A 26,684-nucleotide genomic window follows, 5' to 3' on the forward strand; every position below is an offset into this window, starting at 1 on the left:
CTGCTATAAATAATGACCATCAAAAATAATTGTTCCGTCTTTCATATATTGAACGATAAGTTGATATAGTATTTATTGTGACAGGCCTATTACACCTTAAAAAAGCATGAACAAAGACTTCATTCATAATGAACCAATAGTTTATTAACAATCACTCAGGCTTACAAACTACTTAATTGATACTAACTAACCTCAGACCTCCAAGTCTTAATTAATTAAGTAGTTACTAAACCTGAAACATCCTTAATAAACAATTAATTCAGTATTGGACAAAAGTGAATGAGTGAGTAAAGATGCTTTTACATTAACTAACTTATGAAGATCTTAATTAATAAAAAAAAATAACCATTGCAACATACACCTTACCAAATTAAAAAAGCCACTAGATTTAGAAAAAAAAAAAGACACACCAACATGAATCCCTTAGCACCAGTTAGGTAATAGTCGGAACACAGCAGCTGCTTTTCCCACAATGCCACTTAGTTGAAGCCATACCCCGCCAAAATAAGAGCCCAGCTGCGTTCTTCAAGTCCCCGATTGGGAGGCAAGTTGAAGTGTCCTCTGTCTTTAGTGGACCATCTTTTCCTCAAAGACCCAAGTGTTCGAGCATCATCCGTGTCAAGTGGCGGGACCTTGTCGCCCCGGCAACGGAAGGGAAGCTATTTTCAGCTTTGGGCAATCTGCCACCCCTCCAGGAGCCTTATGGCAGACAAAAATGTACAGTGGAAATGGCATAAACTGACCTGCACTTTTGAATGCTGTGACTGTGTAAAAATAAGCGTGGATAATATTCTCTAGTTTGATTAAATATTGTGGATGCTGAAATATTCAGGCGCATTCAAACTATTTCATAATAGTTGAGAAACAAGTGGATGGCAGCTCCAAACGCATGTAAGTCCATTTGTTTTGAATCATTCCTTTATATCCTTAAAAAACATCAAACATTCCCTGCTTTAAATATTAAGTTTAAAGTTTAAACTTAATATTAAAGGACTTATTTTACAGAAATTTGACTCTTGTAATCTTTTAGCCATGTTAGAACGCTGTTACCTCGTCAAAAACATAAAAAACACATGTTTCAGTAATATATGTCTGCATCTCCAAAGCTCAAAATGCTCTGTTCCACTTTGTGCTGTCACTAGTGTGTAGTGTTAGTTTTCAACAGCTCCCTTTTCCTTTTGTTTGGTAGAGATAGAAAATTCCAGAATTGAAAATATCCAAATGATTCTAGTGAAGGTGTATGGAGTTTAAAAACACAGTGGAGCAATTCCTGTACTACCGCATGACATCACAAGGTGGAACAGAGTGTTTGGTTTTAGTCTGAAAGAAGAACTTGAGGTTTGTGATGAGGAAACAACATTACAACAACAATATAATGTAGATCAGAGAAACAGCATAATAGATGCCCTTTAACTAGACACAACTGGTCACAAGTCTAGATCAAATGATGTGTGAGAAAAGCATACAATGGAAACTTCAAATAATAAGGGAGTTGATTAATTGACTCTACACGGAAAAAGCCATAAGCAAAATATTATAATTAGTTGCTTAATACTTGAGACACTCATGTATTGCCCTGTGGAGGAACTATGGCCCAAAGTTTCAACAAGAGAATATTCAACAATTAAACTTTCCTTTCTATGTAAAGACAAGCAGGTGACACCACCAGACTAAGTTACAAGCCATATCTGTGGAGAGGGAGGCCAGCTCACAGTAAGAATGCATATTTTTCCAAGATATTTCTGAGCAATAAAAACACAAATAATGAAATCAGTGCCAGATAGTTATTGAACATTCAAGGTAAATAGCAATAAGCAATAAGATCTCCACCCATCCACCAGAATAATTACGCAGTACCACTTTAAGGATTTTGATTGTTAACCTAAAAATATCTTGACAAAAGAGGCAAAGTGCCAAGGGCATACAGACAACAACAACACAAGATATAAAGATTTCAAAATAAAGGAGCAGTTAATAGTAGTACAGTTGCAAAAGCTTGAAAGATTCACTTTACTGCTTTGTTTCCAGTACCATTTGTACCAGATTTAATATAAGGTTATTTAAACCTTAATGTAATTCTTCCCTTATATAGCGTTGATATTCACAATGCAAATGACTTTTCTCAGCGCACTGCATGTTGAAATACATTATATGACCACTCTCCACAGACTAAATGCAAATGGAAAAGACCTTGTGGTGACTGTTGTATCCTTACACGGAGGTCAAGGAGGAATACAACCCAGAGGAGAACTGCAGAAGTTGAACCCCAGTGTCTTGCTCAAGGGCAGACTAACTAAGATGACGCAGTCCATTAACACAACCTTTGACCCTGCCTCTCACTGGCCTATACCCACAACACCATTCATACAACAAGCCAATTTAGTTGCACTGTCTCTCAATATGGTACGTTAAGCTCCTGAGAGATCCTCTAACTTCTCATTAAAATGTCCAAGTCCCAAAGCTATAATTATAGAGCCTATGCATCAATTACACAGCGATGTCATCCGTTTGATTGTTTGTTTCACAGTGACAGTGGCATACAGGAGATAGTGCTGAACGGACAGCTCCTAAACTCTTAAATGAGATGAGGGGAGGGAGGAGATCGGGCACAAATACAGGAGTCCCAAAGGTATTTGTTTATGAGTCGCGGCATCCCAGCGGTGGCAGCAGGTACAAAACAAGAAATAAGCACACACACATACACTCACACACACACACACACACACACACAATATAGACAAAGGGAAAGAGACAGGGAGAGAGAGGAGACTATCCTTCCTAATAGCTCTACAGCGGCCAGTTTAAAGCTAACTACCTGAAACAAATAGGAAAAGACAGTGTGATTTGTGCAAGTCGATTTTTAGAACAGCCGAGACTTGAATGTGCAAATAAACTTCTCTTCGCCAACTCAATTCACAAAGCAGCAGATGTTGTTTTAGTTTGACAGTGACTAATGTAATGCGAAAACTAAGCATAATTTTCAGAAAAACAAATGTGTCTTGCTTATTTTTATTGAACAATTGTCCTACACAACTATAACTGTATAAATATATAACATAAATTAAGTTTTGTCCTGTTTGAACAAGAACATTTTAAGTAATGAATTTGAAATGGTGAATTTTAATGATCTAAAATTTCTTTGACCATGATGCATGCATAAAAATGTCATTATTGTTTTTAAAACTTTCTTACTACTTATTTTGGCTTAATCTTGCATCTGTACAAGACATTTCCTTGCTCTCTTTATTAAAAAATAGTAAAAGAAAAAAAAAAAAAGGATATAGAGTCAACTTGAAATATTAGAATTAGAAATTCTAAAAAAATATATATTTAGTTACAAAACAACACTCAGCACATAAAACGACAAAGGTCTACCCAGTATAGTGTAGATTATGAAACTTTAAGATATTCATAACACAATGACATCATTGTGTTATTGTGTTTAGTACTGCCCTGTTTTACATCATCCCATTGAGACAATTGAAAAAGCAGAGGCTGCACTTACGAGTGCCATCGAAGCGTGTGGCGATGGTGTCCAGGAAGGTGTTCTGAGGGGCCAGGAGGCCCTTCATCACAGGCATTTTGACCCAGGAGTGCGCAGCCCTCAGCAGGCTGCAGGTCACACCATCCCAGTGGTTCCAGGTGCTCCAGGTACAGTCCACTAATGGTCACCGGGACGCACATTTAAAACAGCCCCTCTCAACAGTAGCACCCTCTCCCAAACACAACCCTGGTCCTGGGAAGACTAAAATAGCTCCAGAAACAGTGACGCGGAGGTTGATGAACAGCCGTCAGAAACAGTTGTCGAGTCAACGATCAGGTCCAGGTGACACCCAGGTAGGTCCCAGCGCTGCCCCTTCTCCCCTCTCACATTCACACAAGTTACACCTCACTCACTCAAGCATTAAACAGGGATCTGACGCCTCGCTTTTCCTCAGTCCTCTGTAGCATCAGAGTTGTTTCTTCTTGTGCTCCCTTTCTCGCTACTGTCTCTCCACCCAATGAGAGGCGAGCTTCCCTGTAGGGACCTGTTTTCATGTGTGGTACATAGAGAGTGAGTGAAAGTGAGACGCGGGAGCCAGAGGACGAGGGAGCAAGAGAAGGAGGGAGGAGCGGAGGAGAGGATGCTCTGTGTGCAGCTGACAGCACCATTACGCCCTATAGTGCTACTATCAGCACATGGCTTTTGTGTGAATGTCTGAAAATCAAGGAGAGATGGATTACTAGCGTGTTGGTCAATGCAGTCTATTGTGGTCGTGTGAACCAGCTGCCATTGTGTAGCTGGTTTATGAGACTCTTGAGACAAAGTGAGGGATTACATTTTCTCTTCTCATACCTGTAAGTAAAAAAAATGAGAGCTTCATTATCTGAAATTCCTCAAGTGTCCAATCGGCGCTCATTCAGCCTTTGTTGATTCAGTGGTTCCCATATCCCCATGAGAGAATTAAGTCTGAAGGATAAAAGGGGCTAAGAGCGGATTATAAGGATAAGCCCGGAGATGTTTTTCATGAGAACTTGATGCTGAACACTTCACTAACATTACATCTTAGCAGAAACTTTGACCCTGCTATGATCATCTCTGGCAAAGAATACCATGACACTCTATTGCTCTTGCTAAAAAAAAAAAAAAAAAAAGTCATATTGAACCATTGATCATCATGTCCAAGAAGCGACCAGAGTAACTGCAGAATACTACTGATAACTGGTAATTGGGGATGCATTGTATAGTCAGCATATCTGGTTTATCGTCCAGCCTAATAAATTATAAGATGACAGGTTCAAAGTAAGCATTTAAATTGGTTTCCTTACCATTGGTTCCCCAGCAAAAGAAATAGACCAGGTTTAAGTTGGTTGTAAAGGTGTTTCTTTATTGTCAGTGTGATTAATGTGGAGCTGGAGGATACAAGACACAATAACGGTAAGGCTACGGAGAAAGACCCTCAAGATGCTGTGAAAATCATACATCAATAGACAGCATAGCACACATATTGAGACTTATACTTGGATTCCTCTGGCTGAATTTTAATTGTATGGTAATGTAGTTCAAACCAGGATGTAAAACTAGCCCACATGTGTTTTGCGTAGGCGTTTGTGATGCTAAAAAGTTGAGTGCATTCAGCGGATGTGTGGGCGTTTCCCAAAGCCAGCTATGTTTAAAAAATAGTTCACTACAGAATTTATGAGGAAAAATATGATTTCGCAGGTGCCAGGTGCATTGCTGATCAATGTGTAATCAAACATTTGGTGAACACTTAGTCAGCGATGGGGTAAGAGTGATAAAATATGCACAATTATTACAGCAACTCAGGTGAAGCCATTTTGGAAGGGGGGAATTGGGTAAAACATGCAAGCAATGAAGGTAAAAACGCAATGGTTGGAGTGTATTGTTCGCCATCTCTGGTCCTATTCAAGCGCTGGCAGCCCTTCACAGCTTTCTATTTTTAATGGCCTCTCATTGTCCAGTCTTGTTGTAGTTCATCCATCTCTGCTTGTCACCAATAAAAGGGCTAATCCATTAAACATGCCCACTATCTACGGTGCTGTCTAAAATGACAGTGACGCACAGGCAGACTGGTGAAACTCTACTCCCAACTACATTTCCCAGAGTTCACTTGGGGCATTGACAGAATCTGTAGTTCATACCAGTTTATAATTTGTTTGCACACCACTACTAATGTAATTGCTAAAATAGTTCTTGGTGTCCAGATGCAAAATTACAAGAGCAGAGAATCATATCTGGAGTTGTATTAAATGGCGCAAATATTTTTATCCCATGTTCATTTTCAGTCAGGGGTCAGCAACAAGAAACCGTGATTGTGAATATTACAATAAAATCCAAAATAAATGAGTAAAGGAAAACACAGGGCCAAAAGACTCCAGGCAGACACAATATCATTAACAAACTAATAGATTGGATGGGTGGACTCTAATATAGGCCTAAATGGACTCTGGACCTAAATATAATGTATGTGTGTATGTTAATTTTTGCGAGACTGGACTTACTGCACATTCCTGTTTATGATGAAGATTATGGCTTAATACATACATTTTTCATTCAACAACTAAGCTGTCAACTTATATAAGGTGACTCATGTTTTTTTTTCCAACACTCACACACCCAACTAAGTGCATACTATTGCTTGTGAATGAGACATGAAGCAATTAGAGAGACTCAAGAACACTAATACATGACCTAAATCTTTTGTATTGAAGTAGAGCTGCTATCATTCAGTCACCATCTCCTCTGGTTTAACCCATGCTTTACTCCATTGAGAAATCCTGCCTGTCATTCTCAGATCGCTGTGTTTACACTGAATTAACTTGGAGTGGAACAGATGTGGCCTGGAGCTCTTAAGTGTGCGTGCACGTTTGGATGTGTGTAAATCTGCAGGGCACGTGAGCATGACTGACACCATTGCCTTAACAGGGAATATGTGATTACAACATTTGTGTATTCAATACAACTTTTGATTACCCAAAGCTATATGCAGAGATATGAAAAGGACAATGAACAATGATGCCAAAATGTATAAATAAAAATGTGTAGCTTTCAGATTCTACAATGCTGTGAGATGTTAATAATACAATAATAATGCCTTATATTTATAATATCGTTTACAAGGTTTGGTTTGTCAAAGCCTCTCAAAGCACTGCACTGTAGCCATTATGCATTCACTAAACACTCGGTGTTGGTAAGCTACTTCTGCAGCCACAGCTGCCCTGGGGCAGACTGACAGAAGCAAGGTGGTCAATCTGTGCCATTGGCCCATTGGATCCTTAAAGCATCATACTAACACACTACTTTCATACTATGCAAGGTGGGTGAAGTGTCTTGCCAAATGATACAGTAACAGAATATGTGTGGAACCCAGACTAGAAATTTTTCAACTTCTAGGGTAAATGCTCTTTGAAAGGAGCGACAAACCACTTCACACAAAAGAAGCTACTGAAATTTCATGTAATGTTTTTTCACTAATGGATATCTGCTGTGTGTAATCAAACTATTAAACCTAATTAAATGGGGACTGGTGTCAAATCTTTACTAAACTGGGGCATTGCTAAAAATATCAGCCCATTTTGACAATGGAGAAACCTGCAGGGGCAAGGGGATGCCATGCAAGAATACAAGATAATCAGAGCAACTCCCATCCGGGAAAATGGAGAGAACACCTAAAAGTGCACTATGTAACTTTTCTCATATCGAGTCTTTATTCATGTTGATGATGTATTTTTTAAATTACAGGTGTTTTAATAACAAAAAAATTGACTCTCAACAGATGTGCCCAGTAACTTTTCCTAGGTCTCACCTGCTTGTCTCCATGGAGTTAACAACAGTTTAATGATATCACCATGAGAACAAGCAGGTGTCTGAGCCTTTACTAGAAAAGTGATAGATTGCACCTTTAAAATGTTGGTTCTTCCAGACTAATTATCCTACACTATATGTAAATTAATTGGGGTTAAATGGGTCATTTAACTGCTGCATAAAGAAATAATCAATTTAAATACCTTTAAAATAACAATGTTTGTATGTGCTATGCTAGTACCTTCTGGTGCATTCAACTGATTTTATTGCCTAATATAAAATAGTGACAGTGAATACAAGTACAAAAAAGTTTGCATAAAAGGCTGGCTCCCTCTAGTGGCTAAAAACACAACACTTTCTGTATTTGCACATTTCTTGCCATTTAGGGTGATGATTTACAAAAGAGTGCAATACAATTTAGTACAGTAAATAAAGATTAATTATAACTATACACCTGTATGCACATACAATATAAGCAGTATGTAATGTGTATGCTTTGAGGGTAACAAAATACTACTTTCGGCGGATGGCCTTTTCAAAGTTATACAGACAAAAGGTTATTTTTAGCCATTTATAATGTTGCCCTCAAAGGCATAGTGTGAGTGTGATTACACTGCAGCGTTTAATAACACCAGATGGTCTCAAATAAAACCTGAAAGCTGAATTAATTATAAAATGACTATGACCTTTAGCAGTAATTACTGGTTGGAAATTCTGTTAATTTTGCTTTATCAAAATTATACAAGCTCTTGCTATTGGAATAAAAACTCCCAAACATGACATGAATGCAGAATGCATTGTATGGCCCGAATTGTTTTGACTGAACACCTATATAGCCTGATCCAAGCGCAGGAGAGTGGCTCAGTGGTAGAGGTACAGGACACTGAGAGTATGACTATAGTCTGAACAACAGAAATGGAAAGTGACGGCACCTAAAACAGCCCAGACTACCCCTGAAAAAGGTTGATTCTATTACTAATTTAATTCACTGAGAGAGAACTAAAACTTTTTTTTTTTTTTTTTTTTTTTAAAGTTTGGGTTCTTTACCTTATGGTGCATTTCCTCCTGTGATTCCTCATTCCTTTGAACTCCAGAAACATGATTGTCTGAGCGGTCACTGGAGCCCCCTACAAATCCATATTATAGATTCACTTATCAAAGCAATGTCTTATGTTATCTGAGAAAATGTTTTAGCACACACATAATGCCAGCTGGATTCTGCTGGGACTAAATACTTTGAGGAAAAATGTCTTTACCCATAATTCTACTCTCAGCACAGCAGTAGTGCACCAGCTGAGACCCGGGCCACTGAGAGAGCGCCTTCTTTAAAGCTCCGAGGAACAAAATGCTCAGACATTTTCTCCCCTCGAACATTCAACATCTGACCACACCTGACACACAGAGACAGGTGTGGTCTTGGTGCCTTGGACACAGAAAAAATAATTATTTCATGATTCACATTCACAAGTTACAGCACATACAGAAAATCAATAGGTGTTATACTGAGACTAGAATCCTAAAAACAATGTCACCAGTATGGTAACAGCACAATTTCACAATGTTAAAGGTGCAGATAGTAACTTCTGGTTGACGGTCTGTCACCTGCTTATGTCCATAAAGATGCTCAAATTAAACTTATTTATCTACATGGGGTCAAGCAGATGAATACCAGACCACCAGGCAATCAGCTCACAATAAGAATGTGCATTTTTCAAGCATTTTTGTGAAATTACCCTTACAATTGAATAAATGCAACCTCAATGTCATACCAATAGTGCAATATCATCTCTATGGAGACAAGCAGGTGGCAGACTGCTCATCACTAAAGTTAAGATGGGGAGGTATGTCTTATGCTTTGGCAGAATCAGAAGAGCATCTCAAGCACACTTTACTGCTTTAAAATTTGACTAAAACTGAGGCCCTGTGGCATTTTAAATCTGAAGGCTCATCTTATAAGAGTATATAATATATAAATAAGTAAATAAGTAAGTTATTATGAATAATCATGAAATATGTAATAGCCTAGGCCCTAGATATTGACTGATCTAAGGACACATACAGTTCAGACGGTTAAGGCCTATTGACCAGCACTGGAACAAGGCTTCCCAGTGTGACTAATGGCTAAAACAATGAATGAACCTCCTCATATCCTCTTCATCTTCCGCTTTTCCAGCTCTCCATTCATCTGCGTGTCACACACCGACTCTACTCTGCAACCGAGCTCCATTTCCTACAGCTATTTCTTTATTATTGTTGTCATTGGTAAACACCACACATCTGCCTACCCAGCTCAGCCTCTGATTGGTCCAGGCGGCTATCCATCACTTCAGAACCACTGTTTGGCCGCTTTTGATTGGTTGATGGCCCTCGCTTTTCCTCTTCTTGCGGCGGTGGGTCGGAGCCGCTGCGTCCCCGGTCTGGCACGTTCCTAGCTAAATTCTCCTGTGTGTAAATTTGGATTTCCCTCGCTGCCCAGCTCTAAAGCGTTTCATTTACAAATTCGCTGCCATCTCGTAAAAATTCGTGGTTTCAAATATCCCTGTAAACTGTTAAGTGAGAAGATGGCGGTGGTAAGCGGGATGGGGTCGGCGGTAGCCCGGCTGGAGGGCCGAGAATTTGAGTATCTGATGAAGAAAAGGTCTGTAACCATCGGCCGGAACTCCTCGCAGGGCTCGGTAGACGTAAGCATGGGACACTCCAGCTTCATCTCCCGGCGGCACCTCGAGATATTCACGGCCGGCGAAGATGGCACGGGCACGGGGGAATTCTACCTCCGGTGCCTTGGAAAAAACGGGGTGTTTGTAGACGGGGTGTTCCAGAGAAGAGGAGCCCCACCTTTGCAGCTCCCGCGAATGTAAGAGTGATCATATCAGCAGTACTTTTACAAGAGTGTGTGGCGTATGTGCTGTGCGTTGTTGTTGTTTTGTTTCCCGCTGTGGCGCTGCACGTGCGTGTCAGTCCATACACAAACCGGCTGCTGTAGCACGGGCGCCACCACCCTGATCATACGGCAAATACAATGCCATGTGTTCAGTCATATCTATGATCAACATATATAAATACGTTTATTTAACTTTTTAAAATACTGTAAAAAAAAAAAAAAAAAAGAAAAAAAAAAGACGTATCACATTCTGTTGTGCATGGCACTGTGTAAAGTCCAGTTTGCGTCATCGAGACGTCACAGTCATGCTTTAGCGCTGCTTGTATGTGTACACATATTCCGTTATTCTTTTGACTACTGCCACAAAATACAGTTTTGAATACTATAAACCAGCACAATTTTTACCCATATGTTTTACCACTTAAACTCACTGACCCACTCCGCACAAACACTGCACTACAGCTACAATATACATAAATGTTCTGTTTGTTTAATTATTTAACTATTTTCTTGTTTGCCATCTGTTATCGCTCACTCACTCACTGGATGTGTTTTGGTCTGTAGTTTGTCATACCAGCTGCTTTACCATTGTCCAGACAGCAATGTTTACATTTGGTCTATACGTACCAGCAGAGGTGACTCATGCTGAACATGTGTGGTGACTAAGTAAGCCTGTTTACATACACTTGGAAATAATTAAAAATTAAGCTTTATGCATCATGGTCCATCCATATTTAAACTTTCAGGCTAAAGTTTGTGTTGCTGAGCAACAGGCCTTCCCAGCTATTACTATGGCACCAAGGCGCAGTGATTGTATTTGGGTCTAATAAAAAATGTGTCATGTTTACATTGTCTGATAACATTTTATTAAATCAATATTTTGGAGGACCAAAGGGACACAGGCTGGTTTAATATAATTTGTAACATATAATTAGTTTGGATGACAATGTTAGAATGCAGTATTCAGCGCAAACTGTGCACTTAAAAAAAAATCGCCTAATGATGTCTTACCTCAAGGTCTGGATTATCAGTGAATGTGACTTAACTTCTATATGCCTTCTTCTATTGCCCCAGATGCTGTTTGCGCTTCCCCAGCACAAGTATAAAGATCAATTTCACAGCCCTGTCCCATGAGAAGAAGGAGCCCAGGAATGTGCCCGAATCACCGGTCAAGCCCGTTCAGCCCCAGATCTCACCCCTCACCATCAACATTCCCGACAACATTGCCCACCTCATGAGCCCACTGCCCTCTCCCACAGGCACCATCAGGTCAGTGCATGAGACCACGGTTCATATGACTTTATCATAAAACGTGAGGCTTGACCATTTGTTTGATTTTACAGTGCTGCCAACTCATGCCCTTCAAGTCCTCGAGGGGCAGGTCTGTCCAGCTACAGGACAGGAAGAGTGCTGGCCCCAGATCTGATGGGAGACCACTCACATTCTGAGAATGACAAGGATGCCTCTGGGGAGGACAGCCCAAAGGTACAATCACTTTAGAAGCAGAAAGAATAATTGAACCCACCTCTTTGGGACAATGGACGGGAATAAGCTTTTGGCTATAATCCGGTCTGTTTACATTCATGCTGTATCATGCCTGTCCATTAACATGCACTGTTCCAATCAAATAAAGAAATCAATTAATTAAATTTTATACTGTAGAAATACACAGTGCTTGAGGGCTTGTGACAATTTGAACCAAAGGTTAAACATTACTAATACATTGTACCTTCTCTACAGGACGACTCCAAGCCTCCATATTCATATGCCCAGCTCATAGTCCAAGCCATCACCATGGCCCCAGACAAGCAGCTCACACTGAATGGAATCTACACCCATATCACCAAGAACTACCCCTACTACCGGACTGCCGACAAGGGCTGGCAGGTCAGTCTGTGCACAGCAAGAAGATTATTCAGCAATGTCTGTCAATGTCAGTGTGTTAAAAGCTAAAAAAAAATAAATTATTTAAATACAGATGTTGAGATGTGTTAAGTTACCTACAAATATCTTACAGAAAGCTCTGAAAGGGTTGTGGCTGTAAATGCACTTTGAATTACATGTTTATGTGGTGTTCCAGAACTCAATTCGTCACAACTTGTCTCTGAACCGGTATTTCATCAAAGTGGCACGTTCTCAGGAGGAGCCAGGGAAGGGCTCCTTCTGGAGGATTGATCCTGCCTCAGAGAGCAAACTCATGGATCAGGCCTTTAGAAAGAGGAGGCCCCGTGGAGTGCCCTGCTTCAGGACCCCTGTCGGACCCCTCTCCTCCAGGTAACGCTCGTAACAGTCCAATGTGATTTATATACTAAACTGCCATATAGTGTAGAGCTGATAGCATCAGATCTGGAGATCTAATGTGTTATAAGTGTAATAACCTGATCATTGTACAGGAGTGCCCCAGCCTCTCCTAACCACACTGGGGCTCTCTCAGCTCACTCCAGTGGAGTCCAGACGCCTGATAGTCTGTCCCGAGAGAGCTCCCCAGTTCCTATGGAGCAGGAGTCCACACCCCCTCCAGGGCCTACCAATACTTCCACTGTACAGCCCAAACTTGCAGTCATCAAAGAAGCTCGCTTTGCACAGAATTCACCAGGTAATGAGGCAGTATAACCAGTTCTTATTTTAATAAATGCACCTATATTCCCATCTGTCATTATTCTGCATTTTACTTATTCCACATACATATTTGCTGCAGTAATGGATTCCCTTCAGAAAAGTCAAAACATTTTAGACTTGTATTTTATTGGGTTTGACTGCACTCTTGAATTTCTATCTGTAAGTGTTTTCTTCATTATGCTAGTTGTAGTAAATATGTCCCTCCTGTTCCACTGTAGGGTCCCCTCTGAACAGCCAGCCTGTACTGATAGCAGTTCAGCGACAGTTACCTCAAAACTCTATGAAGCCTGTTACCTACGCTGTGGCCGCACCTGCCATTGTCACTACCACCGGGAGCCCAGCCCCTGTTATGCAGACTGTGCATGTGGTCCACCAGATCCCAGCAGTCACCATGACAACGATGGAAGGTCCGCCTGCTTCAGCAAGTTCTGGGACTCAGGAAAATGGAGGAGGGGAACATCATGAGGTCAAAGGTAACTTAACATATCAACTACCAGTTTTAGGCATGGTTAGTGTCCTGTAACATGCATACCACATATTGTACATCAAAACTTTTTTCACATTGATGTAAGGATCTCAAAATAAATGCAGGGACAATTTTACACAGATTTCACTCTGTTGGCAGGAGCCAGCTGTGTATTTCTAATAATAGATAGGGAGTTGCTGGGGTGGATAATAAAAGTACAGTACAAAATGAACGTTGTTCACATTATGTTTTACAGTTAAAGTGGAGCCCATCTCATCCATGAGTGCTCCCTCTATAGGTGGAGTCGGTCGGATCATCCAAAGCTCCCAGGCCCCTCCTCTCACTACAGTCACTATAGTTCAACAGGCCCCCCTGGGACAGCACCAACTCCCAATCAAGACTATTACACAGAATGGGACGCACCTTGTGCCTCTCAGCACCACCACAACCACAGGTATGCCTCATGTGTAATTAACTGATTGGAAATTAGTTTCTAAGATAATTGGTCATTCTGTTCTCAGAACTGGAACATTTTATTACTGAGTGTGAAGAGTTGCCTTTTTGCTCTTTCTGTTCCAGTGGTGGCCAACCCGCTCCACCTGCTGGCCACTCACGCCTCTGCCTCGGCCTCTCTGCCCACAAAGAGACAAAACGGAGAAGTGTCTGAAGAACCTGAGACCAAGAGGATCAAAACTGAGGAGGATACAGTTACTGAAGGCTCCACAGACAGATCTGAAGAAGGCAAGCTCAGTGAACAGAGTGGAGACAAATGAACGCAGCCGAGCACCCCGCCTCCGTACAACCTCCTCCATCAGACCATTATATCTGCCACGGTGCCAAACTCTACAGAGAATGTGCAAGTCTCCCACTAGTCTTTCAAAGTATTAAAGACCAAATATATAAAGAAACTTATGTGTGAAACCTGTGAATTGTTGGCACTGAGAAGCACAGCGGGGGTGAAGTGGAAACATTGGTAGCATAACAAACAGAAGGACTTGCAGCAGTGACTTTGGTAAGGAAAGCTCTCGGACACTCCCATCTGCGGCAGCTAGCCTTCATGTCCCTAACCCTGTTGTGACTAGATAATATATGCAGTATTTCGTTGTACAAGTGTATCTTAGGACCTTTTAAGTGTATCTGAGGCACTGACTGAAAGAGGGGTAACATTCACCCATCGCAACCATCATGATATTTTTGTTCATGTGGACTTTCTGTGAAATGAATGTAGTCTTTCCTTTTGAGAAAAGAAAACACTATATATGTTCTGCTCAGCCATGCAACTGTAATTTGTTTCTTACTGTACAATGACAGAATTTTCATATTTTACAAATAACTAATGACATAAAGTATATTGCCATGTGTATTTATAGCAGATGTTTCACGGAGCTTGCATGTTCCAGATGTAGAGGTGAGCAGTTAATCTGAATATGGATCTGAAGAAACTGTGGCACTGCTGAACAGTGCTGCACTTAACTTTGACTTTATTTTAATGTATTTCTTTTCCGTCGTCATTGGCTGTTTTTTGTGTTGACGCTCTTGACTCAGTTCTCTTCTGTTTACGGCTCTAAAGTCAGACTGTATTCTGTGTTACGCCAGGAAAAAAACAGTAATAGATGTTTGTTCTGCTTCGGTGGGTAAATGCTTTTTTTTAAAAACTTATTTAAAATGCGTTACTTAGTTTGTAATTCTTTGAGTAAAAAGCCTTCTCCACTGGGCAAAGTGTTTTATTTCTTGGATTATATTGAGCACTGGTAATGGAAGGCATTTTCCCATTACTTTTAACATTACTGTGTAGGCATTTGTTTTCTGACAAAGACCAATTTAATCCAGCTTCCATAACAAAGACAGTTTACACCCAAACCACTCAAGAGAACAGTGTAAAAGTATACACATTTATTTACTGTAGAAACAATCATTGGCAGCATTTTGTAAGCTTTGCAGAGATTGGACATACAAATGATTAAGTTAATGTTTATTGCACAGAAAAAGTTGAGTAATTAGTTTAGTTAGTTGTTAAAGATCAACTGTAGTGGATCACTTAGTCATCTCATTACACTGGTTGTGAATTGGAATAGTTTTAAGTGCAGGGTTTCACCAGTTTTATTATGGAGTTTTGTAGATTCAGACTAAGTATTTAGCCTGGCCAGTCCTTCAAATCTGTGTCCTGGTCACATAAACATCTAATACATGAAAAGGAGGAACTCTTACAACTCAAAGTTGGGCAGTACAAAACATACAGCCAATAAGAAGATAAACTTAACTTGGAAAAGCAAAAGTGTGTCTGAATAAGACCAACTTCAGGAAGGAACAGAAATTACTGGTCAGGTAAGTGTTAAAATAATTACAATTAATAAAGAAAAAAATAACATATTGCACAAAATATTAGTTATGAATTTTGCTACAATCATCTACACATTTGCTCAATGTTCAGTCTTCTGGTGTGTCTGTATTCTTACAATGAATATCTAATACTATATATGTTTATAACAGGACCTCTGAGTGGCAGGTGTGATCCTGTTTATAGTACACTTGTATATACATCAACAGTCTGTCTGTGTATACGTATACATATACATATACATATATATGAATGAAGCTTTATATTTGTAGTTACACAGCTTCCCTCTAGAGACACTCCCGGATTTGTTTGATCGCTTTTCCCATCACAGTTGTGGTTAAAACAGCCGGCCATCCTCAAAGTCTTCGGAAGACGCTTTAAAAAGAGGCCTCAGGAATAGAACAATTCCCTCTTTTCACTTTCAGAGCAGACAGTTCACCTCTGTCCAAGAGTCCTGTATGTCCCCATTTCAACATAAAAATATATCTGAAGTCTGTGAGGAGAGGTCAGGGGTCAGATCTTTTCATCGGTCATCTCCAGGAACTGGGCATAAACGTCTCTGGAGCACTCTCCTTTCTGGTTGAAGAGGAACTTGTAGTAGCTGCCATCAGCACAAATAGCTTTACGTGCAAAAAGAGAAGCTCCGTCAGCGATTTCAATACAACTCAGAGTATAGATATATTCTTTAATATATAATCAGCTATGTGTAAACATAAATGGTTCTGGTAATGTACAGAAGTTTTAATAGTGTAGTATTTAATACATTACAGCCATGTACCACTGAACAGAAAATCATACCTATGACAGCGTTGGGCTCTGTCCCAAAGGCACAGACACAGGGAGAACCTGAGGGGACCTGGAACTTAGAGAAGCTCCATTTAGAGCTGAAGTATTTCGGAAGGAAACTGGCAGAGGCCAAACTGAAATATGACATACAGAGGTACATTTAGAAGAAGTACATTTTTTCTGAAGAATCTAATGTGATTAAGTTTGCACATACCTGCTCTGCTTATTCCTCTTGGGGTCCTCAGCAGCAAAGATGTGCACAGTCCCATGGTCACTTGACACACAGATCAGGGATGCGTCCTGGTTAAAGTTAATGCTGAAATTTAAGAAGAAGAAAAAAATACATCTAAATTCATTTCCTTATTTGAGAAGAGAAAGGAACTAGAGAAAAAGTCAGTAATATTTAGTTATTGTTCCTAATAGAGAGTACACCATTTCCTTTGACAAAGTGATTATTACCAGTATATGTTAGCGGCCTGAGAACCCCTCCTCAGTTCCTGTATCAGCTGACCAGCTGAAGTGTCAAAGATTCTTATGAGGGTTCCCTGAGAAAACAGCACTCTTTAGTCATTTCACTAATTATAATTTTTTAACTATTGTTATTACTATTAAGCATATATAAATATAAATATGCTGCAATACTACAAAAGTAGAACAGACTGAATATGTTACTCCTTAAATCATTTTACTGTGGTCTTTCTTTAGCTTATACCTTACCTTCTCTGAGGCTGTAGCAATCCTGGTGCCCTGCAAGTTGAGGGCAATGCAGCACAGCGCCCCCTCGTGGGCAGGAATGTCCACTGGCGGTTTCTCAGTATTGGCAAGGTCCACAATCTGCACATGACCAGAGTGTGTTCCAGGGAAAGCCAGGAGTGAGTTGTTACTGTTGGGACACAGCACACACAGACCTGTGGAGAGAGCACACTGTTTAACATACATGACAGTTATGTAAATATTAGTGATTTTGTTTTAACATTACAATAGCTAAAAGTTCAATAAAAACATGAATTGATCATCTAAATTGATTAATCATGGTTAAAACCATGACACATAGATAAAATATTGTTAAACAATATTAGATATAATTGAGATGTAGGGCACAACCTGCATTAATTGGCGTTGCCCTATACACTCCTATAGACTACATTCCATTGCATTGTTGGGATAAAACAAAGAACCACTTACAATTACACACTCATGCATTTGCATAACCTGCTTATGCCAGGAAATTTGACTGATCTGACCTATCAACTGCTGTGACCTCTGGACTGCTGTGACCTTGGCTCACCTTTGGGGTTATAGCAGGTCTCGAACACATGCAGCTGATGGGGATTGTGCGTGAAGGTGAAAACTTTAATCATTGAGTCTAGAACCACCACAATTCTGGCCACACACAGAGACATTTGTGTTAGAGCTACAATGAGTGTTTATACATCCAAATGCACAATTGATGCAATTCATTGAGATTCTGAAATAAATAAATAATTTGGCAGAATTATATTTTAAAGTCATGATTCATTAATGTATAGTTAAAAAACAGTACCTGTCCCGTCGAAGTTTTACAGCCTTGACTTCTGTGGAGAATTCTATCTCTATTACTGTCTTTTTCTTCAAGTCATCCCAGATCATCACTGGAGGAAGAAAAAACACGCTTTATTACAGAGTGCTTTTAAGAGGGGTTATCCAAACACTCAACATGTGTGCAACATTTATTCAACTTTATTAAATTGTTTACTATAAAGAAGAAAAAAAAAATACGCCTTCAATGATTAATGCACAAATTGCAATGTTTCCAAGCAAGAACTGACTTGGACAGTCTGCATTTAAATTCAACTCATCATTTGAATCTGAGTAAAACAATAAGGGGCATACCTTTGTTCGTTGGATACTTGGGTTTCTTTCCTCCGCCAACTAATGCTAAATAGTTGCATCTAAATAGCATCTCCACGTGCCCAACTCCACCCTCAAGGAACTCTGAAATGCATGCAGAGGAAAGTGAGTAGAAAGCAGTTGAAAAATGATACAGATACACGTTTTGTTTTTTTTAAACTGTTATGATGAAAAGGACAAAAACTAAAATACTGACCTTGCTTTTCTTTCTCTTTAAGTGGATCTGTGTTGTACACACGGAATCCATTTTCCATTCCACAGGCAAAGCATCCTGGACAGACGTGGGCACACAGGCATGTGATTAATAGATAAAGGCAAATAGCTCAACTTCATTCTGATGCGTAATTAAATAAAGCTTCCTGTCGACTGAAGAATGATTAAAGAATAGAATGACTGTGTACGTCGTGTGTATAAAAATAAAATGATCAGGGTGCATGACAGTAATCATTATTCTCTTAGTATCTGCCCATTTGGATTAATTAAATAAACACTGAAGTTTTAGGTTTCAGACAATAATTTGAGTTTTTAATCTAGCATATGCTCTACTTGTGTCATGTAGCGCTGTTTTGGTCACAGCCCCTGCTGCTTTAGATTCATGTTTGTTTAGTTTTTCAGCTGTTGGCCTGATGCTAACGTTACAGTCACAAACCTCTTTAGAATTTCACACATCAGATTCATAAGAGCTTGAAAATTGTGATAAAATAGCATACCAGCTCGAAAGCCCAGTTCTAACAGGAAATAAGATAGCTAACGTAGCTAGCGTGATTAGCTTGTATTGAATAGATAAGCACCAACTTTCATAGTCATGTTATGGATAAATAACCTGTTTAGTCATATTTGCAGACAATTATACGCATCTACAGAGTGTTGGTGTGTCCATTTTCTGAAATAATGCACACTTAACACATTTAGCTTAGCATCAACGACGTGGCCAATTTTCATTTTGAAGTCTAATGACTTACCGTGATCTTGGTTAAACCCAGCATAAAGAAGTCCATTTCCGTGTGGGTTAGACGGTAGTAAATTCATTATTTTATCAAAGCTTAGAAATCTAGATGAGCATAAAAGCAAACCAAAAGTTGCTATCTACAGTAGCTAATCTAGCTGACCACCATTGCCCCACAGTCAGTCAGCTGCCAGAAACAAGGAAAACATCCCAGCCTGGTTCCTGTTTGCTCGTGTTGGCCACAGTCTGTGGTGTGGCTCGCAGCGGTGTAGCCGTGAAGTGTGAGCGGCGAACAAACTGACGTCTGTTACGCTGCGCGACGTACAAGTTACACTAACAACGTTTGATAATGTACATATGTAGCGAATGCAACTATATAAAAATTATTATGCGTAAAAGTGGTTGATTCTTCATGTAAATGTCTTATTTTAAGTATACTGAACTAACTAAAAGTTGGTATCGTAAAAGCTGCCAACATAAAGCGTTCTTATATTGTACCAAATTTAATGTAATTTCGATATTTTCTTATATTTATTTTAAAAGTAAGGAATTCATCTGTCTACGCAGCCCCAGTGGCCTAATGGATAAGGCACTGGCCTCCTAAGCCAGGGATTGTGGGTTCGAGTCCCATCTGGGGTGGAAGTCTTTTCAAACTAGCAAAGATTGTTACTGTCATTTTCTGATTTGCAGTTACAACAAAAGCTTGAACAAAAGCTTTCAGACAAATACACATTGTTACTTAGAAATAACAAATATACAGATAGCCTATTAGCTTCATTTTTTCTTAAACACTATCACACGTTACATTTTTTCCTCAGTGTATTAGTTTGGCCCATCATTTGATTAAAACATTGATTGTAAAACATTAATGGAAAGCTATAACCGACTTATTTTATTAAAATATGTTTTACATACTACAATAAGTTCCAGATAGACTTTTAGTGATATTGACTTCATTTTAAAAATAGAAATTGCACCCTTGTTACATCTGGACACAAATGTTCATTATACTGTCTGTTAATCCATCCCTCCAGACAGCAGCTTTACCCCTCATATTTACAAAAAAGGATTTGAAATGTGTTTTTCCTGCATAGTTTGTTACCCCTTACAATTAAAGCAAATCAGACCAAAAAGAGATTATCAGCTTTACAAAGAGCCCAGTTATTTTTTTCTACTTTAGGCCTGTTAAAAATAATAGACTTAAGAGTTCAATATATGGAGGCTGGAACAATATATTTTGGGGATCAGTATTTATCATGTGTACAATTTCTTTTGCTCCCTTAGAGATAGGGTGAGGAGCTCTGAGTAGAGCCACTACTCCTCCTCGTCAAGAGAAGCCAGTTGAGGCGGCTCGGCCATCTGTTCCAGATGCCTCCTGGGCGCCTCCCTCGGGAGGTGTTCCAGGCATGTCCCACCAGGAGGAGGCCCTGGGGAATACCCAGGATACGCTGGAGGGACTATGTCTCTCGACTGGCCTGGGAACGACTCTGGGTCCTCCCAGAGGAACTGGAGGCCTGTGTCTGGGGTGAAGGAAGTCTGGGAGTCCCTGCTTAGACTGCTGCCCCCATGAAATAATTTCCCTTGTGGATCAATGAAGTTAGTCGAAGTCTAGTTATTGGTTCATTCTCCCTTTTATTTGTTGCAGCTCAGGTCTTTTAATGATACAGTATATGTAAAGATAGATTTACTGGGATTATCCGGTTTTGTGTCAATAGCATAAAGTAGTTACTGTAATATTCCTCTGTAGCAATATATCCTTCTTCAGAATTTGTTATTGTGACAGACCTATTGTGCTCCAAAGTATTCAGAAGTTTTCAGTTTTAATCAGGAGTCATTTTTGTCAGGCGTTGTAAGGGAAAAATCAGCCCTAATGGGAAGGGGGTTAAGTAAAGAAGCAAATTGTTCAATCAAAATTAATTTAATTCCTAAAGGAATCACTGATAATTTCTTTCATACATACAAATATGTAGACCTACATCAAACACTCATAAAATATTGTTTAGTTTTCAAAACTATACAATAAACAATTCCTAATGCTTTTTAATAGCTGGCTGCCATACATTACAAGTATGGCAGACAAAAATCACATGTAAGCTGAAAAGCAGTGGCATTATCCACTTGGTAAGGTTGAACCTGGCTGCATATGAAAACAATTGTAAAGATTGCATTAGCCTTAACTATGTATGAACCAGTCTCCTGTGTCGCTTTAGCCCATGTAGACTTGTGAAGCCCTTGCTACAGACCGCACACACATATGGCCGCTCTCCTGTGTGCGATCGCATGTGTAGAGTCAGAAAACACGACTGAACAAAGCCCTTCTGACAGACAGTGCATTTGAAGGGCCGCTCGCCCGTGTGGTAGCGCCGGTGGATTTTGAGCTCGGCCAGAGACCTGAAAGACTTTTCACAGTCATCACACTTAAACGGTCTCTCTCCTGTGTGGATCAGAGTGTGCCGCACTAAAGCATCTTTACCAAAGAAACCCTTTCCACAGAATTCGCAGGGGAAGCGCAGGCCTTTGTGATGGAAGTTATCGTGTTTGAGCAGACATCTTCTGGAGGTGAACATCTTCCCACACTGCAGACAGCCAAACGCTGCAGCGGGCTTCTCCAGCACAGGCTCTCCTGAGTGATGCACTCTTGCCACATGCCTTGTCAAGGTCAAACTGTGCCGGAACTTTTTCCCACACTCCCAGCAGAGGTACGGATAAGCTTTGGTGTGTTTCCTCTGATGCTCCACCAGGTCTGAGTAGGATCTGAAGCGTTTTACACATTGGGGACATTGGAACGGCTGATATCCCGTATGTTTCCACTCATGCCGGATAAAACGTTTGAGACTAACAAAGGTGGTCTGACAGTGAGTGCAGGTGTATGGTTCTGAGGGGTTGTGCACGTCTACATAGTGTTTATGAAGAGCTTTGAACACAGGGAAGTTCTCCTCACAGTGATTACACTGAAATGGTGTGTGAGACTCTTTATGCAGAGCCAGTGCATCAGAGTCCCGCACCAGCTTCATGCAGGCGTGGCAGTAGAGTGGATTGTGCGTTTGTTTATGAGAGTCCAATGTGGATTTATATTTGAATGCTTTGTCACACTGATCACATTTAAAACAGTGCTTATCATCCTCTGTCTTCTCAGGGTCTACCTGTTGCTCATCATAACAAATGTTTCTTAAATGAAACCTGAATGTCTGTCTGCACTTGAACTCGGCACTGCACTGTGGGCAGTAGAACGGTCCTTCTGCCACACTTTTGTCATCACCTGCTTCAGTGTCCTCTTCAGCGCCGTCTGCATCTGCTGTCTCTTGGCCATCAGTGTCTGCTTTTGGCTGCTGACTTTTGTCTTTTACAACACTCGAACATTTATGGCGCTGCAGAAATCGCAGGCTCTTGTAGACCTTTTCACAGGAATAGCAGGAGTAGGGCGCCTCATCAGCATGCTGGCTCATGTGACGCTCTAACAATTTGCTCTGTGCCACTTCCATTCCACAGACCTTGCACGTTCGGTCATCCAGGTCACTGCTTGGAGATTTTTTGGCATTGTTGGAACTCTTTGTCTTTGTTCTTTTCCACTGAGAAAGTAAACGTTTCATCTTTAAACCACGGTTCTTTCTCACTGGTCTTTGGCCCAGCACAAAGTCCGGATCCTCCAGTTGCTCCTTACTTAATTTTACTTGATAGTCTTCATCTTGTGGTACTTTTTTGGGACGACCACGGCGCCTCTTGGCCTGTTCGCCGAGCACAGTCACCTGCCCATCCTCTCCAATCATCAGCGTGTCACTTTTGTCAGTGTGGTGATTGTCTTTGCTGCCCTCTACTGAATGCACCACTATCTCAATTGCTTCAGATTTGACTTCATTTCCCAGATCTACCCACTGAGCATTCACCGCATCTTCACAGCTATCTGGTCCAACATAGACTTTATCATCAGACTCCACCTCCATCTCACTGCAGATTGTATACTCCACACCACTCTCTGAATCCGGCACTGCTTGGGCACTAACAATTAACACCCTTTCTTCTGATGGGAGACATAGGGCTGATAAAATGCCACTTTCAACAACCAGAGAATCTGCAATAGAGGAGAAATATATAGTAAATTCAAAAGTGGAGACAGTCGAACCACACCGATTTTCATTAGGTCTTTAGTTAACCCTTGGAACTAAGTTTAAGGCTAAGGTTATTATGAGGGATTATTAACCGATAGGATTTATATGGCTTTAATATTATTAATAGATTTGAAACTCAAAGTTCATAGTCAACATGCGATAACAACAAAAAAGGACAAACACCCCAAATCAAATAATACAATTTGGTTTAGGAAAGCCCAAATATTTTAAGTGAACTTAGACACAGTGCTTATCATTATTTTATCCTGAGATCTGAGATAGTTAAGGTAATCTTGAATGACTGAAGAATGAAGGGTTTACCAATGTTGTCTAATTGGCTGAGGTCTTTGTAAGTGTCCAGCAACAGCTTCAATTCCTGAGGATCTGAGAACGACTCCATATATTCATTCAAAACACATGAAGGGTCACCAAGGAGTGATGCTATCTAAACATGGAAAGATGGATAAAACATTATTTTTCATGATAAATACAAATATGGCAATCAAAAACACACACACACAAAAAACCTTTACCTGCTGCAGGGACTGAGTTGGGAGAAGCTTTTCAAGTCGAGACAGAAACAGCCACATTAGGGTTTGGATTGCTTTGTCATACGTTGGACCAAAGTCACCTGGGAAAACATCCTAAAACAAAGTACAATGCATATTTTTAAATCATTAAAAACATACCCCATTTAAAACATGTTGAGCCAAGTCAGCTTAAAAAAACAAACAAACATGCTCTTACGTTAAAGAAATTTTTCCTCTCATCCGGGTCTCTCAGCAGGTTTTTAACCAGAGCCATGAAATGAGACTCAGATTGTTCACTCTCTGCATTAGGAGTCTGGAAAGAAATAAATGAAATAAATGCTTGCTCTCTGATAAAAGGAATGCTGAAATATTAAATTAACAGCTCTTACCACCACAGACCACAGAGCTTCCAGTTCCTGCATTCGGTCTAAATGCGGTTGGATGATCTGAATTTGAGCTGTGTCTTCACACCGACACAGTTCTAAGATTAGCTGTAAAACAAAACTTTAAATTAAATGTCTCAGATACAAACACTTCACACTTTATCTGATACAGTCCTTGTCAAAATGAGCTGATCCAGGTGTTATTTTAGACTTATGCTATTTTAGAAGTTGTTTGAAGTAGGTCTAAGAAGTTTAATGCATACAAAATACTTTGTCTGATTCTGATGTGTGTTGTGAATTTTCTTTTGGGACAACTCAAAATTTTCATGCAGTCTCCGAAATTCCCATTTTCCTGACAACAAGGTGCAATGTGCAACCACCTATAACCTCCCTGAAGGTTGCATTTACAATTTATGCTGCACCACATGAAAGAAGCATTTCACATCGTTCACTTAACATTAGGAATGTGCAAAAATCTCGAAATATTGATATATCGTATCTCTTAATGTGATGATACAATAACGATATCTGCTGTATCAATATATAACACCAAGAGTATTTTTTGGTATATTTACTAAATTATTTTGTTACACCTCTACAGTTTTGTGGTTTGTTCAGAGGAAGGAAAGAAGGAAACTCATTTGATAAGTAAGATGTCTGTGTTTCATATTCACTTTGCATAAGAGATGATTTAACACAGGCTTTCAGTATCACAGTCATGATTTAGACATTATTTTTTATTGAACCATATCGAACAGATTTGAAATATATCAAATCGATAGCTCACTGTATCAAAATATGTATAGTATCATGGCCTATGTATCGAGGTATGCATCGTATCGCCAACTTCTTAATGATACCCAGCCTTACTTAACATCACGCCATTTATTTTTTATTTGTATTAATATTTTTTTCATTGTTTGCATTATTATTATTATTATTACTATTATTATTGTTTGTTTTATGTTTCACAGTAACACTGGAGCAAGCTCCTAGTCTGTGAATTATCACTGACAATAACAATAAAGCTGACTCTGATACTAAAGCAGTTAAGATTACGACTAGAATTTGTCAGAATAACTAGAAGAACAACAGATTTAAGCATATTGTAACTCAGATAAGATAAAAGAAAAATAATAAAGTACTTATTATTTTTTTGATAATATTTTGAATATTACTGGTGGAGCAGATGAAAGTTTTTGGAATTCCAATTACAGTACGGACTTTACTTTTAAATGCTCTCAGCTTTTACTTTACTGATTTTAAATGGTGTTGTGGTAATTGTGGCATTGTCAGAAAAGTGGAGAAGATAACAACAAATTAGACCATAAATTTGCTCCTTACCCGTGCTCTGAGCCCCAATATTAGTTCGGCTCGTTGTCTTGTTGAAAGAAGCTGAGGAACGATGTCTGTCACCCTAAACACAAACTCCTCCAGAAGACCATAGTCAGACACAATCTTCTGGTCCACTGTCTGCCAAATCGCCGCAGAGATCAGGCGATGAGGCGGAATCAAGAGACGCAAATAGGAGAGAGAAAGAGAGGAACCTGGGGAAAAATATCATGTTAAGAATGGTTAAAATGAGTTTGGGAGCATCAACTATAAAAAAAAGCATACTTCTGAGGACTCTAAGCAATGTACGGGCAGACAAATAAATCGTCACATCACGGAAAAACGTAGTTCAAACAGTTTTAGACACTTGTTTTGAGGCTTGGTAACTTATTAATCATAGCGACAAATGGAGAAACAAGCTAACATCGACAATTTCATATCATTCAGTTGTCCCATAAGGGTATTGTGGTTCATTTGAAATTCGTAGAGTTTGCTTAAAGCCAGCTTGCAGTTTATTTCACGTGCAATGTTAACGTTGTTACCATATTCGTATTTATGCATTACCAAACTATATTAGCAATGCTATTCCCGCGCGCGGTCTATGTTGCGGCCTAGCCAGAGAGATGTGTTTGTAAATCTTTAAACTCACCTGGTAACGCGGATACTCTCTTTTCCATCCTGTTATTTGTCTCCGCTCACATTCACGTTACAAACATTAAGAAAGCACTAAAAAATAAGCCGTTTTCGAGTGTCTTGTGCCTGGATGTAACCGTGTAGGGACTTTACAGATAATCTTTGTGCGTCAACGGTTGCCCTGTTCCGCCGGAATCAACAGTCCGACACCAAACAAAAAGGTTTCAATAGTTCCGTCTTTTGGAAAAGGAGTTTAAGTCAGTAAAAGTTGTTCTACAGTTGCAAACAGTGAATAAGCATGATCATATAACACTATTTATACCCTCTACAACTTGAAACAGTTTTTACCCGTTTTGGTGGGCCAAACGTGGAAAATATCCAATATTGTAAGTAAAATAATAAAATTATATATAATAATAATATAATTCAGTGTACATATCTACATTATTAAATATTCCTACTGCACAT

At 39.7% G+C, this 26,684-nt stretch overlaps 4 protein-coding genes, 1 long non-coding RNA gene and 1 other non-coding gene across 7 annotated transcripts in view; 2 read left to right on the forward strand and 4 right to left on the reverse strand.

Moving 5' to 3' along the window:
• Positions 1-3,581, reverse strand: part of LOC110154387 (potassium voltage-gated channel subfamily H member 4-like) — a 53,344-nt gene extending 49,763 nt beyond the window's left edge. The window contains 1 exon segment of the mRNA XM_055150166.1: positions 3,506-3,581. Within this exon segment, the coding sequence (XP_055006141.1) occupies positions 3,506-3,581 (76 nt within the window).
• A 4,638-nt stretch (positions 3,582-8,219) lies between these two features.
• LOC129407844 (uncharacterized) lies at positions 8,220-9,540 on the reverse strand. The gene is made up of 3 exons (XR_008631737.1): positions 9,446-9,540; positions 8,563-8,729; positions 8,220-8,433 (listed from the first exon to the last, which is right to left on the reverse strand). It is a non-coding gene; the product is annotated as an uncharacterized LOC129407844 (long non-coding RNA).
• A 135-nt stretch (positions 9,541-9,675) lies between these two features.
• On the forward strand, positions 9,676-14,991 carry foxk2b (forkhead box K2b). 2 transcript variants are annotated; one of them, XM_020918152.2, is made up of 9 exons: positions 9,676-10,160; positions 11,262-11,456; positions 11,531-11,672; positions 11,928-12,074; positions 12,268-12,461; positions 12,581-12,783; positions 13,025-13,279; positions 13,529-13,726; positions 13,852-14,991. In XM_020918152.2, exons 1-9 carry the CDS (start codon positions 9,868-9,870, stop codon positions 14,043-14,045), a joined length of 1,821 nt encoding a protein of 606 aa, XP_020773811.1. In that variant the 5' UTR covers positions 9,676-9,867; the 3' UTR covers positions 14,046-14,991. The 2 variants fall into 2 exon arrangements, with proteins under 2 accessions (XP_020773811.1, XP_020773812.1); XM_020918153.2 differs by having other exon boundaries at positions 13,571-13,726.
• A 159-nt stretch (positions 14,992-15,150) lies between these two features.
• Positions 15,151-19,546, reverse strand: wdr45b (WD repeat domain 45B). Its single transcript, XM_020918176.2, has 10 exons — positions 19,249-19,546; positions 18,483-18,557; positions 18,269-18,370; positions 17,940-18,027; positions 17,685-17,779; positions 17,114-17,304; positions 16,856-16,941; positions 16,611-16,712; positions 16,409-16,530; positions 15,151-16,230 (listed from the first exon to the last, which is right to left on the reverse strand). Exons 1-10 carry the CDS (start codon positions 19,313-19,315, stop codon positions 16,124-16,126), a joined length of 1,035 nt encoding a protein of 344 aa, XP_020773835.1. The 5' UTR covers positions 19,316-19,546; the 3' UTR covers positions 15,151-16,123.
• A 252-nt stretch (positions 19,547-19,798) lies between these two features.
• On the forward strand, positions 19,799-19,871 carry trnar-ccu (transfer RNA arginine (anticodon CCU)). The gene has a single exon. It is a non-coding gene; the product is annotated as a tRNA-Arg (tRNA).
• Positions 19,872-20,844: 973 nt separating this feature from the next.
• On the reverse strand, positions 20,845-26,412 carry LOC110154259 (zinc finger protein 502-like). Its single transcript, XM_020918238.2, has 7 exons — positions 26,233-26,412; positions 25,596-25,798; positions 24,258-24,359; positions 24,086-24,181; positions 23,872-23,982; positions 23,660-23,783; positions 20,845-23,301 (listed from the first exon to the last, which is right to left on the reverse strand). Exons 1-7 carry the CDS (start codon positions 26,258-26,260, stop codon positions 21,410-21,412), a joined length of 2,556 nt encoding a protein of 851 aa, XP_020773897.1. The 5' UTR covers positions 26,261-26,412; the 3' UTR covers positions 20,845-21,409.
• Positions 26,413-26,684: the final 272 nt, after the last annotated feature.

The sequence above is a fragment of the Boleophthalmus pectinirostris genome, unplaced genomic scaffold (genome assembly GCF_026225935.1).
Source record: "Boleophthalmus pectinirostris isolate CB_2022bp ecotype Guang Dong unplaced genomic scaffold, ASM2622593v1 HiC_scaffold_14, whole genome shotgun sequence".
In the NCBI taxonomy this organism is placed as follows: domain Eukaryota; kingdom Metazoa; phylum Chordata; class Actinopteri; order Gobiiformes; family Gobiidae; genus Boleophthalmus; species Boleophthalmus pectinirostris.

Bases quoted from the DNA above. Each gene is read 5' to 3' on its own strand.
- foxk2b (XM_020918152.2), top strand. From the start codon at position 9,868: ATGGCGGTGGTAAGCGGGATGGGGTCGGCGGTAGCCCGGCTGGAGGGC. The intron at 11,673-11,927 runs GTACAATCACTT...CCTTCTCTACAG, and splicing joins CTGGGGAGGACAGCCCAAAG to GACGACTCCAAGCCTCCATA. The intron at 12,462-12,580 runs GTAACGCTCGTA...ATCATTGTACAG, and splicing joins GTCGGACCCCTCTCCTCCAG to GAGTGCCCCAGCCTCTCCTA.
- wdr45b (XM_020918176.2), bottom strand. From the start codon at position 19,315: ATGAATTTACTACCGTCTAACCCACACGGAAATGGACTTCTTTATGCT. The intron at 17,780-17,939 runs GTACTGTTTTTT...GTGTGTGGCCAG, and splicing joins GTAAAACTTCGACGGGACAG to AATTGTGGTGGTTCTAGACT. The intron at 16,942-17,113 runs GTAAGGTATAAG...CTGTTTTCTCAG, and splicing joins TTGCTACAGCCTCAGAGAAG to GGAACCCTCATAAGAATCTT.
- LOC110154259 (XM_020918238.2), bottom strand. From the start codon at position 26,260: ATGGAAAAGAGAGTATCCGCGTTACCAG. The intron at 24,360-25,595 runs GTAAGGAGCAAA...TTTGTTTTACAG, and splicing joins TATTGGGGCTCAGAGCACGG to CTAATCTTAGAACTGTGTCG. The intron at 23,302-23,659 runs GTAAACCCTTCA...CCTCTATTGCAG, and splicing joins CAGCCAATTAGACAACATTG to ATTCTCTGGTTGTTGAAAGT.